Source organism: Diadema antillarum, unplaced genomic scaffold (assembly GCF_040938485.1).
Source record: "Diadema antillarum isolate AM-2024a unplaced genomic scaffold, OU_Dant_1.0 seq00000301_RagTag, whole genome shotgun sequence".
NCBI lineage: Eukaryota > Metazoa > Echinodermata > Echinoidea > Diadematoida > Diadematidae > Diadema > Diadema antillarum.
The window spans coordinates 1,644,090-1,661,733 of NW_027271324.1; the positions used below are offsets into that span (position 1 = coordinate 1,644,090).

The window sequence follows — 17,644 nt, forward strand, 5'->3', positions numbered from 1 at the left end:
ATCTTCAGTCATATTGTCTGAATGTACAGTGCAGTATCTTAGCAATAAAAGAGCCTGCTGAAAACTGCTTATCCAATAGTGGCAAGTCAGTGGAGTGAAATGGAGTATAACATGGTCATTTTGCCTAGCTGACAAAGATTCTTCCTAGGTTGAAAGCTCAGGCCTCTTTTCAGTCCATAATTGTATGAAAGTACAGTGTAGGTGTGTCAGACAGGCTGAAATGGGAGAAATAAAGGTGTGGTATACACTGTAGTTTTGGTTGAGATGAGGGATTCAGATTTCAAGTTTTTGTGATATACCTCTTAAAAAATATTAAAGAGGAATTCAAAGTTATATGATATAAATCAGTTTTGAAATGCCTGAGATATCCAAAATAAAGTAAGACCAAGTAGTCCTAACAAAAGGTGGGTCCCACCTTTCATTAGGACGTCTTTGTTGTTAGATATCCCAGCCATTTAAAACTGATTTTCATTGTAGAAACTTTTAACTCCTCTTAGAATTGTTCATGAGAGGTTTCTCATTATCTCACAAAAAGTTGGAAACCTAAAGCCCCATCTCAACCAAAACTATACTATTCCTTTAAAGAAATCCATGTGAAGGAACAGTACTTGTCAAATGAGAGCCATTTCATTTTATTTGTTGTTGTTTTTTTCCTCCTGTTAGTTCATTGCTACCATTATGTACATTGTCATGACCAATGGCAACTGCTGGAGCACAGTCAGTGGTAATGGCATTTGAAGTGATCCCCATGAGAGGGCCAAATCTTGAGAACTTGGGCAAACACTTGATGTGGAGTATGCAGACAGTATATATTTTGGATTTTGAATACTGGTACCTGTATCATACCTGAATTTTGATTGATTGCTTTTTTGTTTGCTTATTTTTATGCTTGCCCCCCAGAGGGTCAGAAGAATTATTCAGTGTGTTTGGGGGTCCATTCATGGTTTTGTCTGTCTGTCTGTGTGCCTGGGATCTTCATGTATATCTCTTGCTGTTATGATGTAAGGAAACATTCTTGGTAGACTTTGTTGATAGTATACTTGTCTTATTTAGATCTAGGGCATCCCTCGGGGTCAGAGGTCACTGAACTTTGGCCAAAATAAATACTGGATATTTTTGCGCAAGTAATTTTGTGCACTCTGCCAGGTATTATGAATTTGGCATGTTTGTCATTCTGCATTTTAAAAATCAAGACACTAAATTGTATAGTGGTACATATAACAAGCAAAGATATTTATGTTTTTATTTTTGTTCTAGATTCTGGTTGTGTGAAATGTGTGAAAAGTTCCACATATTGCAAAAATTTCTACTTTTACAGCTTTTTCAAACAGCAACTTTAACCAGAAATGTCAATTGACATTTTGATGTGATATGATGGGGGGGGGGGGGGGGGGGGGGGGGAAGAAAAATAATTCAACAGTTGTTCATGTGAAATGATTGCATTAAAGTTCAATATCAAAGGTTGCTTGACAAATGTATTTGATGAAGAAATGTCATTTGTCAAAATAAAGATTTACTGATGCTTGAAAGGTCAAGATCAAGGCTGAAGTTACATAACTTTTGCTGCAGTGTCAGTGTGTGGCTACCAAGTCATAACTTTAGCTACAACTGATGGAAGTTGACTTTTGCTTGATTGCACAGGTTGCATCCATAATAGTGCACAGCTACAGCTGTAGGAAAGTCCAGTGGCAATTCAATTTGGTTTAAGAAGGAGATAGAAATAGACAAAGAAACATTTCTTCATAAACAGGATTACTGTATCTTAAAAAATTGATCCTACAATGTATAAATTGTCATTATCAAAGACTTTCAGCTGTACCACTGTACAGATATTTTTCAGAATGTTGGGATTGTGCAAGAAGGAAATACATCCATGTACATTATCCCAGTCAACTAAATGTACCGTGTAGCAGTCATAAGTACTGTATACGCTATATATTTCGCGTGGGTTTTATTTTCGCGAATTTCGCGAGTCGGGAGCTATTCGCGAAATTAACAACGCGCGAAAATATTACCTTCCAAAATGAATCCCTTGCCTTGATGATACGAACATTTCAGTACATGTACTAGTATACCATGTCAAGGCTTACCGAACAGACCATACTGGCTAAGCTTGTTTACGTACATATATTGCGCCACAACGTTACAAACGCGCGGCGTGTCACCCTTGGATTACATGTACCGTATTAGCACTAGCTCTTGCGTTTGCATGCCGCTACATTCACATGTCAACTTTAGGGGCCGGGGCTTCGTATGCTCCAGCTGGTTGCCGTTGAATTTTACTCGTACCCCTCGTACCACTCGTCAGAAATCTAGCGCGATGGACTTAACCACTTCAAAAATGTTGAATTCTAACTTACTAGTTCGCAGAGTTTGGTATGTTTTTTTCATGCAGTGTATAACTAGTATCATTCTTATTTGCCAGTAAGTTGAAAATTCACACTTTCTTTGCCACTTCATATTTTCTCTGGTCCCCCAATCGCGAATTTAACCACTCGCGAAAATGTGTGACAGCGGCAATTTGCGAAAATTTATGTACGCGAAAATTATAGCGTATACAGTACTTCAGATCATGTAGGTCCATGTTCAGATACACATAGTTTCTTCCATGTGCTGTTTTGGAAGTGACCTGTTTTTGATTGATAGTACACTGTATGATAGAATACATCCATGCAATATTTTGTACACTGTACATCATTATGCTTGTTTTAATTGGTCCAGGCTGAAGCTTTGTACATGTATGGAAGCAATAACCAATACACACAATATTGACTGGACTATTGTACAAATTCATGTTGTAGCTAGGCAAAAAATTTTGCACTACAGATGTAGTAACTTTTGATATTTTCAATTTTGTGGAATCAAAAGAGAATAGTACACCAGATGTATAATAGAATACTATAACGAGCACAAAAACTTGCATATTTTTATTTTCACACTTGTTTTTTATCATGTGAAATGCATAGACATGCCACACTGAGAAAATGTCCACTTTTACAATATTCCCTCCATGCATAACCCCTTATTCATGGCACAGAAGGCGACCATGCAAAGAGATATCAAAGCTTTTCTATTGCTAGTCTTACATGTAGATTATCAATGTATTGACACGTGATTGATGTGAGAAATAACAAATGTTGTTTGAACACAGCACAGATGGATGGGGGTCTAACACTCAGAAATCAATGAGGAAGCACACATTATTTTCCGTCAACACCCAGATCTCAAATTAAAGGACAAGTTCACCTTCATAAACATAAGGATTGAGAGAATGCAACAATATTAGTAGAACACATCAGTGAAAGTTTAAGGAAAATTGGACAATCGATGCAAAAGTTATGCATTTTTAAAATTTCTGTTTTGGAACCGCTGGATGAGGAGACTACTACAGCTTGTGAGTCATATGCGTACAACAGTATAAAGAAAATATAAAGAAAATTCAACATATTTTCACTTTTTTCGCATAATAAAAGAGCACTTGACTTGCCTCTTTCTAAAGGCAGGGGGAATAATATTACCCATAACATTTATCGGTAACGAGTCGGGGGAATGTGTACTTTTTTCATAAGATGAAATTTTGTGAAATTCTCTTTATATTTTCCTTATATTGTTGTACGCATGTGACATCTAAGTTTTTCACACACTGCAGTAGTCTTCTCATCCAGCGGTTACTGCACAAAAACTTCAAAAATTCATAACTTTTGAACGGATTGTCCGATTTTCCTCAAACTTTCAATGATGTGTTCTACTAATATTGCTACATTCTCTCAATCCTTATGTTTATGAAGGTGAACTTGTCCTTTAACACAGATCCAATTATGCCGATGGTCACTGCATGTGTAGATTGTATAGGGCACAAAGTTCTGGCCTGCTGGATACCAATTCAGTTGTAAATTTTGGTAATGGACACACAAGTACAAAGTTTTAGGTGGTTCCAGAGAAACTGTATTAAGCCTTTTCTAAAAGCCCAGAGATTCATCTCAAAGCGGATACAGACCTGCTAAATTGTGGTACAGTACTGTACATGATGATGTACAGCTGTACCTCACTTTGGAGAATAATATAAATGACAATGAATTGTACAAAGTACTCATATTGGGTATTGTCCATGTCTTCACATGTTAATGCATGGTACACAGTTTGTGCATACAATGTATACGTGACTCTGACCAGGCTAATACTACTGGGACATGTACCCATACTGGTACATACAGTGTACAATGTACATGTATTATAGGAGGCACAGTAATGGAGATCTTGGTCTACACCATCCTAATAAAGTTTGCATGAGTGGATCATCAAGGGAAACTCACATAGCACTCTTCTTGGACAGTCGATGATAATGGATGTCTTTTATCCAGTGCATGAAAGGTTTAAAAGAGGTTTAGAGTATGATGGACCAAGGGTAGCCAGAAACATCCAAAGCTGGCTGCTGCATATGGTACAAAATGTACATTAGAGTCCTTTAGATGTCAGTGATCAACCTTAACATAAAATGCCCAAAGTGCTTCACTCCATTCTAATCAAAGTTTGCATTGATGTGTGAAATGGATCTCCAAGTGACCTTAAAGTTTGATTTGTATTTGTAAGTCTTACACCATTAGTAAAATTCCCCATGGGGATGTCTATAAAAAGAAAAAAATAAACAAACAAAAGACGAGGCATTAAAAAAAAATTTGTAGTAAACTTGAAATATTCACTGTCTGTTTTGTGAAGTACGTTATCCAAGTAACCAATTAATATTTCACTGCAGTTTTGGAATCTTCAGGGGAGTTTTTTGTTTGTTTTGTTTTGTTTGATTTTGCTCAACTCCACTCACAACCCTGATGGAAGACTATACACTTTGTAGTAATAGGTTCACACGCTGTTCCTAAACTTTAAGTTTAGGTCAAAAACTTAACTCTCGATGATTAGCTTGTAGTTTAGCACCATGTGGACGCACTCAAAAGTTAGCAATCTTAAAGTTTAGTCAATGATTAGAACCACAAGACATCTTAGGGTTTACGTTCTCTCCACGAGCCACGGCGGGTCCCAACTTGTAGTTTCACTCCTTGTGGACACAATAATCAACGAGCTTATGAATTAGCGTGAACCTCGCGTCTCATTCACCGCAATATTTTGTATGGGCATACATTTGTAAGGTCATCTAGCAAAGACTGCACTTCTGTTGTAATCATCGAGTGGGGCTCGCTCGTAAGTTGTATCTTAAAGTTTAGGTGCGCGTGTGAACCCGCGTCATGAATTCATGAGTGGAGCTTGATATCATTGACAGTTAAGTTTTCGACCTACTGTATTAACTTCAAGTTTTGCAACTGCTTGTGAACGTAACTTATGATTACACTTCTCAGAAACTGCACATGTTTTGTGAATCTATTATATTGAAACATAAAGTAGTTTCTGTACATTTGAGTAATTCGCTCAGGGCAACCTCACAGTGTGGCTGTCCTGAGTTCATACATTTCTTACATGAATTCCCCCCTGATTTATTGATAGTACCATAAGATAATACAACTAGTATCACTACATAATGAGGCTTGGCAAGTTGTCTGTTTTATTAAAAGTCTACAATGTGTATGTGAAACCAGTACAGACTTTGTATCATTGACAGCCAATTTGATGGTTGCATTGAATACAATATTCTGAGGTGCCACCTAGTACTGATTTTCAGTAACTTCTACTGAAATTGGAAAAAGAATACTGAAGGTTGCATGCAAATTACTGGTTTAGAAATCACTGCCTGTGATTTATTCTATTACACTGTTAAGGATTACTGATTTTCATTCAAAAAAGGTGCAAATTACTGATTTTCAGCCATCAAAGTACTGAAAGACTTCTACAAAAGTTAGCTACATGTATAGCAAGAGCCTACAATGCAGATCCTACAGAGCTGAAAGTATAATTTCTGGTACCGCTATTCCAGTGATCAGTGAAACCCCACCCCATGTTCACATTGAAAAAGTAAAATCAGACAGAGAATGGCCAATGTCTCACTGAAAATTTACTTTGAACATACATTGTAAAATAAAATTATGGAACTACAGTGTACAAATTTTCCTGTAACACTTGTATTGGTGATGTCCGACACTGTACGTAAAGTCTAGCCTTTATTAATTTCCAGTCTCTGAATGTGTTTCATTTTAATTTGTGATTGATAATATCAAAAATCAAATGAGAGGAAACAGCTGGCACTGTAATAGACACTTTCACTGAATAAGTAGCAGCTGTTGTGCGTTGTCATAATGTTACCAAGTTTGGCCCCTGCACTTATCAAATTACATAGTACATGTACCAAATACGTATTAAATCCAAATTCAGTCTTTGCTATTTGACCATCACTGCTTACTGCACTATAAGGTTTACCATTATGCAGTGTTTTGGCTATAGACCTCGAGAGTAAAGCCAAATGCAAGATATTTTGATACTTTCCAATTTTTAAGTTTTTTAATATATTTGAAAAATGGCACATATCATACAAATAATTTTGTATTTTGTGGTATATAACATAACCATGCAAAGTTACATTTATAACATGCAGCAGTCAGTGAAATAAAATACTTGGTACCCGTACACATAAAATTCATCTTGCTTGACTGAGTATACAGCTGTACAAACTACAGCTGCATTACTTGATTTTGTGAAAATTTCCAATGCAACAGTATGCTGACTGTAAAGTATCTTGTGAGAAATGTCATACCATATTGCAGGCAGTCCTGCACTTCAGACCTTAACCGCAAACATTTACCTGATCATGTAACAGGGGCCATTACCTAAACTGATGAATTCAGTATTAAATTTGATACTCTGCTGTCTCCCTGTGAGGTGCAAAAAAAAAAAAAAAATCAAGGTTTTATATTCTCAGTGGAGCTTCACTCGTGCTTTATCCTTTGCTCGTTGTGCACTGAAACCCAAAACTGCCAGATCAATTTCATGAATGCCGATTAGGAACATGCTGTGCCATCATACACCATTCTAGTTTTCAATTCCTGTTTCTTGTTTGCTAAGTCCCTCACAGAAATGTTATGGTTATGGTACAGTCACTTTTTCCAGTCATATTCTTAGTAACTTGTCAAAATAAATAAAAAAAGATAAAACATTGTTTGATATCTAAATCATAGCTTTACAGTTACAATCCTAACATTTTCAGGTTAATTAGAAATGCGAGGTGACAGAGCTGTTTATGCAGTAGTCGATGAGATTTTAACTGAAAAGACCACATTCATGGATGATAGATAATATCTGTGGTACATGCTAGTGTACATTAAGTTCTATGCTTTTACATGAAACAAAATATTTTAATACATGCTACAATACCTACCTCTGACCTTGGCCTGGTCCATTAACTTTACATAATCCTTTCATTGATTGTCAAAGAAAGACACGGAAGCATGGATTAGCAATCGTGAGTTTACAGAGCTGTAGAATACTGTGTATAGGTATGTGTACAGATGTGTACAACATTCATTATAGAAACAGCTGTGCTGAAGTGTATTGTGCTTATGTTTGTGCCAAAGTCACACTTGGCTAGAAATGTATTAACTGTGAGATATTTGCATTGGAGCAATGTAAATAACAATACAAATTAAAAAAACAACAGCAATAAACTCAGCATCAAAAGACCAGACCTGTATGAAAAAAACAACAACAACAATAACAACAATAAACAAACAAAGTACATGTCACAAGAAAACTTTTAGGATTCATTACTGCCAACATAGGTGGAGATGACATCATGTACATTGTTCTTGCCTCCAAATGAGACCCTTGCTGTTGGGGACTTGATCTGAAATTTGACTTTAGCTGTGGGGTCCCACTGTACACTGTACAAAATGCTCAATGCCAGTTACATTGTACATACGTTGCAATATGCTGCACTCACTGTGTCAAGACTATCCTCTTTTCTATTATTATACTGTATTCAAATGTACAGTGAAAGGGAAATTCTGTTATGCTGACTTTTTCACGTTTCACCTGAGTTGCCATGAGATATTGACATGTTTTTATTTGTATATTTTTGTACTGAGTAAGACTTATTTTTTGCTATTTTTCTAATTTTGTAACTCTATCAATATTTGTCTTTTCTACTAAGTAACTTCAGCCTAAAAGAATATTTTCTTTATTATCAGTGATTGTTGAGAATTGCTGTCAGTACTTACATGTATATTTCTCATCAGTGAGCCCCAAAACTGAAGCTGATTTTCTTTGTTTACGCTGAAAGCTAACCTCTCCCGACACAGAGAAAGTATGTTTATTAAAATATCAAACAAACTTAACAAGAAACCCAGAAATTTTGTTGTAAAGGCATACATTGTGAATCTCTTGAGATAATGTGTAATATTCACTGTAAATGTATGTAAGCTTTTAGGAAAATCACCTTCATAAAGTGCAGGCAGCATGCCCTAGTTAAACAACTTAGTTCAGTGCATCACATTCTAATGTTGCATTGCAAAATTTGTTTTATTAACTTTTGGTATGTTTGAATAAATGAATACTGTAAAACATGATATATTCGCGGCATGAAATTTTCGCGAATTGGAGCCGACAGCCTTTTTCGTGGCATGAAATTTTCGCGAATTGCCACTGGCGTTCAATGCATGTAGTGTAGACAAAAACTTTCACGTGCATTTTAGTTTCGCGAATTTCGGAGCTCGCGAAATTCGCGAAATTAAAATGCACGCGAAAATTCCTCGTTTTACAGTAGATGATGGTAATGTGATAATGATTGTCGTCTTTTTTTTTTTTGCCTTTCCCAATTATTTCACCTCTCAGAATGCAGAAGCAATCAATGATAACCCAGTAAATTTTGCTGCTGGTGAGCATGAGTTAAAGAGAATAGACTGGCATGACCACGCCGCCATGGAAGCCGACAAGCAGAGAACTGGTAAGTGGAGATGTGGATTGCCAGGAGTTTAGGACAATTTACTCTTTCTTTCTATAGTTTGTATCACACCATGATTTTTTAATGAAGGTATTTCTGTAATTCTTCAAGTCATTTTCAAGTATGTCCTATATCTGTCAGTCATCACCATTCATCTTGAAACTGCGGACAAACTTGGAAATACAAATTTGTAGGTTGAGCAATATAGAAATGTCCATATTACGTGCTGTGTGAATCTTGCATTTATAGTTACCTCCACCAAGGGAGGAGGTTATGTTTTCATCGGCGGTTGTTTGTTTGTTGGTTGGTTGGTTTGTCTGTGTGCAGAATAACACAAAAATTTTTTAAAGAATTTCGATGGAACTTCCTACTGGAAAGGTTGAGAATGACAGAGGAACAAAAGATTAAATTTGGGTAGCAATCTGGGAATTTTTATGGATTTTATGACGGATTTTCAATATTTTGGCAGGTGGGGTCAATGAACTTGGGAGTTCAAGCTGAGCTTTTTTGAGGTTTGCATATCGTCTTATGCCAAAAGGGCCTTAAACCACTTCCACTGTTATGCCAAAAAGGCCCTTAATGCTATAGATTTTGTACACTATTAGTGCCCTTTTGGCGTAACAGGGGAAGTTCTTTAAGGCCCTTTTGGCATAAGGCCATCGATATAATATTATGCCCATTGAAGTGCGTGCTCTAGTTTCTGCTACGGCAAGGCGCACCATGCAGCTGGAAGTTGATGACATATTACAAAAGGCTTCTATATTGGAAAAATGGGCAATTTTCAGCATGTATATTTGTGGGTGAAATCACTGGTCTCTATGGAAGAACGAAATAAGTGGTGGAAATGAGCTGCTTGGTGGAGATCTGTGCTCTTAGAGTGCTTCTCTAGTTACCTCCACCAAGGGAGGAGGTTATGTTTTTGTTACTGTTAGTTTGTTTGTTAGTTTTAATAGTTAGTTGGTTAGTTTGTCCGTGTGCAAAATAACTCAAAAAGGAGTTAACGGATTGGGATGAAACTTGCAGGAAAGGTTGAGAATGACACAAGTAACAAACGATTAACTTTTGGTAGTGATCCGAGAATGTTTGGGGAATTTATGAAGGATTTTTGATAGTTTGGCAGGTAGGGTCAATGAACTTGGGAGTTCAGGCCACGTGTATTTGAGGTTTGCCTGCACGCACTAAAGTGCGTGCTCTGGTTTCTGCTGGGATGAGGCGCGCCGTGTAGCTGAGGGTTTGTGACGTAACAAAGGCTTCTATATTGGGAAATCAGGCAACTTTCAGCACACAATGCTATAAATACGTATGGGTGGAAATCACTGATACGTGTATCTCTATGGAAGAACAAGATCAGTAGTGAAAATGATTTGCATGCTTGGCGGAGGTCTGCGCTCTCAGAGTGCTTCTCTAGTTATTAATGTTATTGTTCTTAGAATGATTATATCATTGTCCTTATGTTTATCATGTATTATCATTATTATCATTATTATTATTACTATTGTCATCATCATTATCATTATTATTATTATTATTATTATCATTATTATCCTCACCATCATTACTCTGTAGTATGATTACTACCATTTAGCAACAGTGTGCATGGGTTACAAGTCTGAGACTTCTGTTTGGTACTGTATACTGTACTAAAGCAATGTCAAACCAGGAAGCCATCAAGTTTGATCAATTGAAACTTAGGTAGAAACTAAAATTAATATAAGTGACAGGTTAATACCCTGCAGAAAGATCATGTACATTATACGTGATGACTGGCAAGGGAAGAATCATATTGAACAGAATATTCTGTTTGAAGTGTTCAAAGTGCTGTTGAGGGAGGGTAACAAGTTATGAAACCCTCGCGCTGTTGTGTAGTCTTGTATCTTGTCTTGTAATCATCTCAACAGCATGCTGAACCTGAGGTTAGAACATTGTGTGTGTGGTATGTCGCTTACAGCCATCATCACCACCCATTACATTTGATGGGTTTGTCAAATTACTGTGAGAACACATTCAATTTTTGATGGTAGCCATTTTTATATCACCACCACCACAGCACAACCTGCGTATGTGCACCATAGCCAATATTTTACATGGACGCTTCTGTAAATGATACGTGGTGCTAATTATCCCTTGCTCGGTTTCCAGGATTGTATAGAATTGATGAAAATTTCATTTTAATGTGTAATGCTCATGTATGCTCCATAGTATGCTTTTATGCAATGTGTAAAAACCTTCACTTGCACCCATTGATAGCAATATTAAAAAAAGCAAAGGGTCAATTTAGAAGTCAACACTTTATTTGGGGTGTACATGTCACATTTACTTGTCATTGTCAGTTGCCCACATAAATGATTTAGGAGAATTTTCAACCATTTTTTCCCCACTGCAGAATTTGAAAGAGTGCATCATTAAGCTATCCAATGATGTAAAGTTATTATGACACTCAGATTGTGTTTGATAATGATACACTCTTTCAAATTTGGCAATTCAAAATATCTCTTATATTCCCTTTTGTCGGCAGCTGATGCCGTTGTATTTACAATTGTGATTCAATCTGCTTTAGAAGGAGAAATCCTGTGTACTCTCCCATTGTGACAAGTATTTGCCTGATGCATGCAAATCAAATCATAAAATTCATTTTATTCCTTCAGAAGTAGAGAAGGCTTGCAAAAACTTTGATGTCTGTTATTTTTATACCAAGTCCCATCTGCACCCAGCATCAAGAGATGTTCAAAGTAATTATTAAGTACTGTATAATGGAGGGCACCTCCCTCGTAGTCAAGGCACATACATTGTATAAATACTTTATCTGAATCAGCTGCATTGCTCAAAAATTGCACAAATACTGTGTTTAGCGCTTTTCCAATGGCATTGTGTCAAAACCCAGACCTTGAAACAGGGAAATTATTATCAATTGATTGATAACATATCATTCTACAGCATAGGAATTAAATTATATGCTACCATGCTGCCAAGAGCTCCTGATGTTCAAGTACACGTATTCACAATTTATGAATATCTTTTTAGAAAGATGAACTTCTAATTTTTCATTTGATGGTGTTTGGTGATATTGAATTTCCACTTTGTAGAGGTAGGTCTTTCCACAATTTGGGTGCTGCACATGCAAATGTATAAATTTTATATGTGTTGTTTGTTTGTTTTTAATGTAATGGGAATTGCCCTAGTAACATAACAGGAGCAAGGAGGGTTGTAGGTATGCTTGTAAGATCAGTGTTTTGGCAATTATGTTAGTGTTTTAACCAGGACTTGACCTCTTCAGTTCTTTGTAGATGATGAACAGAATTTTAAAGGTCCTATTTGCCTTTGGGAACAGTGATTTAAAAAAATTTCAAGATATGACATTTAATGCATAGTGTACATTTTTAGGTCTGTTGTACCACAAGACATCCTATCATATAAAAGTTTTACGATAAAGCCTAAAATATAAGGAGGTTTTTATCTGTATTTTTCTCAATAAACCATAACTGCAGACAGTTTAGTCTGGAAACATTTTCATTATGACTATTGTTCACATTTTGTATGCAACAATATTTAACATCGATTTTACCAATTAAAATTTTTACAGTGGTTGTTTCTATCCCCAACTCACATTTTAAAACTATTTTAAAGCACTAATGCTGGGTTTTGGTTTCATCTGCAAATGGCAAATTATGCCTGTAAATGAAATTCTTTCAAGTTCTTGTCGCCAGTGCAAATCTCTGAATTACTGATTATTTTCTTACATGTTATTTTAATTAATTCAATCATTTTACTCGTAGGCCCAGGAGAACATGGCGTGGGCGTCAAGTTGACCGACAGCATGAAGCGGTCAGCAAAGGCTGACACTAGTGCCAATGGCTTCAATGAGCGGGTCAGTGATATGGTCTCTTTGGACAGGTCACTACCTGACATCAGAAATCCAAGGTGAGTTGTGGCAATTCTTATGATACTCCTACGTATTTGACATTCATTCTTTTCTCTTTCACTTTTTTTTTTGGTTTTGATAGTTATAATGCTTTTGCTTATGTGATACAATCCATTTTTAGCTCACCTGAGCCAAAGGCTCAAGTGAGCTATTGCGATCGCCCTTCGTCCGGCGTCCGTCGTGCGTCGTGCGTCGTGCGTCGTGCGTCGTCCGTCGTCCGTCGTCCGTCGTCCGTCGTCCGTCGTGCGTCGTGCGTAAACTTTTTACATTTTCATCTTCTTCTTGAAAACCCCAAGACCGATTTTCATCAAACTTGGCAGGTAGCATCCCTAGGGGGTTAGGAACTCAATTTGTTAAAATGGGCACCATGACCCACCCAGGGGGCCCCCAGGGGGGCCCAAACCCCCCAAAATTAAGGAATCTTTAAAAATCTTCTTCTCTAGAACCAGAAGTGATAGAGCTAAGTTAATACTATGAGTTAGTTCATTGATGACTGTAGTTTCAAGTTTGTTCATGGCAGAATCAGGGATGCCCCCCTTGGGACCCAGGGGAGGGGGGTGGGGAGGGGTTCTAATGGGGCCTAAATTGTACATTTTCATCTTCTTCTTGAGAACCCCATGACCCATTTTCACCAAACTTGGCAGGTAGCATCCCTAGGGGGTTAGGAACTCAATTTGTTAAAATGGGCACCATGCCCCACCCAGGGGGCCCCCAGGGGACCCCCAGGGGGCCCAAATCCCCCAAAATTAAGGAATCTTTAAAAATCTTCTTCTCTAGAACCAGAAGTGATGGAGCTAAGTTAATACTATGAGTTAGTACATTGATGACTGCAGTTTCAAGTTTGTTCATGGCAGAATCAGGGGTGCCCCCCTTGGGACCCAGGGGAGGGAGGTGAGGAGGGGTCCTAATGGGGCCTAAATTGTACATTTTTATCTTCTTTTTTAGAACCCCATGACCCATTTTCACCAAACTTGGCAGGTAGCATCCCTAAGGGGTTAGGATCTCAATTTGTTAAAATGGGCACCATGTCCCACCCAGGGGGCCCCCAGGGGGGCCCAAACCCCCCAAATGAAGGAATCGTTAAAAATTTTCTCTAGAATCAGAAGTTATACAGCTAAGATAATACTATGAGTGAGTACATTAATGACTGTAGTTTCGAGTTTGTTCATAGGAGATCCAGGGGTGCCCCTCTTGGGGGCAGGGGTGGGGGGGGGGGGGGGGGGGTTGGTTAGGAAGGTCCAAATGGGGGCCTGAATCGTACATTGTCATCTTCTTCCTGAAAACCTCATGATAGATTTTCGTCAAACTTGGCAGGTAGCATCCTTAGGGGGTCAGGATCTCAATTTATCAAAATGGGCACCATGCCCCACCCAGAGGGCCCCAGGGGGCCCCCAATTCCCCAAATTAAGGAATCTTTAAAAATGTGGGCCCTTATTGTATATTTTCATCTTCTACTTCAGAATGCCTGGTCAAATTTTGGTAGAGCTGTGAATAATTTAGATTAGTGACTGCGTGAAAGGTGAACTTGCGATACTCAGGTGAGCGCTAGACCCGCGGGTCTCTTGTCTCCTTCCAGTTTCTATTTTGTATATTCCATATCAGTCCCAAATTATTTAAAAGTACCAACAGTCTCAAGGCAGACAAATAATCCAGGCTTTATGTGGTGTTGAGTGGTTCAATGTCTTTCCAGCACTGTACCTGTAAAGTGCTGTGTGAAGGGCTTTCTGTGTGCTGTGAATAGTGCATGGCAGTACCAAGTGCCATTCACACAGTAGCTGGAGATCCAGTGTACTATATTTCTAAAGGCCATACCTTTGCTAATGTCTGTTTTCTGAGAAAGACACATAAAATTCTCCCCCACCCCCACCCCCAAGAAAAAGAAGAAGAAGAGAAATGAGAAGAGAAAAACAACAACAACAAGAACAACAACAAAACTCTCCTCCTTGGTTCTAGTGTTTAATGGGATTAGGCATGCCGTTCCTCGAATTGTGCACGCCTGCTGCCAGGCACCCGACTGCTGTCCTGGACGTGATGTCAGCAGTAGGCTGGGATGGAATTTAATCAAATAGACGTCGGTGGCGATTAGGCTGGAGCGCCGCGCTCCCCGGGGCGCAATCTCTGGGCAGCCATCATTGGCAGCAGAGCACCCACCGAGCAATTGCCCCCATCAAGCCGAAGATTAGGATCATATTTTTAACCCAAACTGATCAATGATGGTTGAGAGAGGAAGAGGTCCATTGACATGCAGGAATTTTTAATTTCATCAACTGGATGTAGCGTGTTTTCACATAGACCAGTATCAATGTGTTCGCAAGGGATCCTTGTGTTAGCAAATACAAAATGTGCATTGTTACAGTAGCAACAGCGCTCACACATTGCTGCATTTTGATACAATCTGGTTCTTGTTTCACATACGGGGAAAATGTAGTTCACATTTCTGTAGCATTTCTAAAAGTAGCACTTTTTTTGAAAATACCAAGAATTGCTCTTTGATACAATTTAGTTTGTTTCTTTGTTTTGGGGGATGTATTTTGCAATATTTATTTATTTATTCTAATCCAAGGCCAAAATTGAGCCAGAGTAGCCATATGGCTGATAGTGCACCAAACCTTAGATGTGACTGAGTTAGTGATGTTATCTAGAGAGCCCTGGATAATACATTGTATCCTGTCAACAGCTGTCTGCAATGTCATTGCTATAGCAACCAGAAGCTCCATTGTCAGTTATTCCCAGCGTACTCAGATCGTAAGTGACTTTTCAACCACCATTGTGGAGTATTGCCAAAGGCCCCAATTTCCTATTCAAAGTGAGTTTCATAACATGACTGCAGATTTGTACAAGTGTTAAATGTCTTTCTTTCATTCATGACTTCCTGTCACTGTAAGAAAATCTTTCACCAGTTTTGGTATATCAGCAACTTTATAGTGAGAAAGAGCTGCATATATTACAAAAGAACATATTCAACATTTAGTTGGAATAGAAATCCCACATATGTGGTTCACATGGCAGACTGCAAAGCTACATTGTAGTACTTCACAGCTATTGAAAATGTAACACATGATACAGGGAATATTTCACTGAACTGCTCCCCCAATCTGATCAGTTCAGTATCTTCCCTTTTAGAATTATTGTATGTCTCAAATACTAAAAGTTCACCTGCAAGACGTCTCTCTTTCTACAAACATATTATGAATATATTCATCAATAGTGTGTATTTATGTGATATTGACCTGCCCATTTGAAGTATGTGTGGATGGTGACCATGTGTTTGTGCCTTCTCTACCCTGTTTTTCCTGTCTCTCTGGTCTATCTACCTATCTATCTGTCTGTCTATTCTTATCTCTCTCTCACTCTCTCTCTCTCTCTCATTCTGTATATATCTTTGTCTGTGTACGCAGGTGCAAAGAGGTCAAATATTTAGCAAAACTACCCAACGTCAGCGTGGTCATCCCGTTCCACAATGAGGCCCTGTCCACGTTAAAGCGCACTGTCCACAGCGTGTTCAACCGCTCACCGGAGCACCTCATTCACGAAATCATCCTTGTGGACGACTTCAGCGACAGAGGTCAGTATAGAGCGTAGCTCCCACTCATATGTCTGCTACATGACTTTTAATATCTTTCTCAGTGGTTCTAGGGCAGTTATCCTCTGGATAATTACAACTTCCCCTGACCCAAACCCTAATCCTAATCCTGAACCTTATCCTAACCGTAACCCAAACTCTAACCCTAAACTCAACCGTTACCCTAATCTTTACTCTAACCTTATCACCAACCAGTACTGTATACGCTATATATTTCGCGGGGGTTTTATTTTCGCAAATTTCGCGAGTTGGGAGCTATTCGCGAAATTAACAACACGCGAAAATATTTACCTTCCAAAATGAATCCCTTGCCTTGATGATACGAACATTTCAGTACTAGTATACCATGTCATGGCTTACCGAACAAACCATACTGACTAAGCTTGTTTACGTACATTTAGCACGTCCACGTCTACTTACGAATACTCAGTGTAGAGAGCCAATCCATTATCGCAAGGGGACCACTCGTCAGAAATCTAGCGCAATAGACTTTTAACCACTTCAAAAATGTTGAATTCTAACTTACTAGTTCGCAGAGTTTGGTAAGTTTTTTCCATGCATTGTATAACTAGTATCATTCTTATTTGCTAGTAAGTTGAAAATTCACACTTTCTTTGCCACTTCATATTTTCTCTGGTCCCCCAATCGCGAATTTAACCACTCGCGAAAATGTGTGACAGCGGCAATTCGCGAAAATTTATGTACGCGAAAATTATAGCGTATACAGTATTTAGTGGGGGGGGGGGTAATTGTCATCAGGGGGTAATTGCCCTGCCCTGACATGTTCTCAGTTATATCTTTAGCTATTTTTTTGCTACAACACGCATTTCCCATAGACGCCTGCCTAAGTATACTCGGGACTCGTCCTCAACAGGTTAAAGGGAAATCTTAATTGGTGATAGAGTGATATTTGGTCCTGAGAATCTGTCTTTGCTGAGCAAGAGCAACGATGAACAGTGACATTTACTTCATGAAGCCTCTGAGTTGACCCCTTTAGCCCATGTGTGAATAGGCTGTGAATACTCAAGGTGCTTTGAAGTTGATGTGTGAACAGTTCATGAGGTGGCCAAGAACTGGCTGCCAGGACTGCCAGGCAACTGCCTTATGCATGCAAAAGAGTATATATTGAAAAATAGAGAGGGGTTTCACACTTGCAAAAGAACCTGTATATAATCATGTTTCTAGATGTGTAATTAAAGTTAACATTCAGACATTAAGTCAGAGTCCCAATGACTCCTATCATTATTACTGCAAACAACATTCCATA

The 17,644-nt window shown here is 38.3% G+C and overlaps 1 protein-coding gene across 1 annotated transcript in view; it reads left to right on the forward strand.

The window, feature by feature from the left end:
* Positions 1-17,644, forward strand: part of LOC139730316 (polypeptide N-acetylgalactosaminyltransferase 10-like) — a 60,434-nt gene that overhangs the window by 4,537 nt on the left and 38,253 nt on the right. Inside the window, exons 3-5 of the mRNA XM_071641187.1 lie at positions 8,767-8,878; positions 12,649-12,793; positions 16,193-16,359. Of these exons, the coding sequence (XP_071497288.1) occupies positions 8,767-8,878; positions 12,649-12,793; positions 16,193-16,359 (424 nt within the window). The remainder of the gene's footprint in view (positions 1-8,766; positions 8,879-12,648; positions 12,794-16,192; positions 16,360-17,644) is intronic.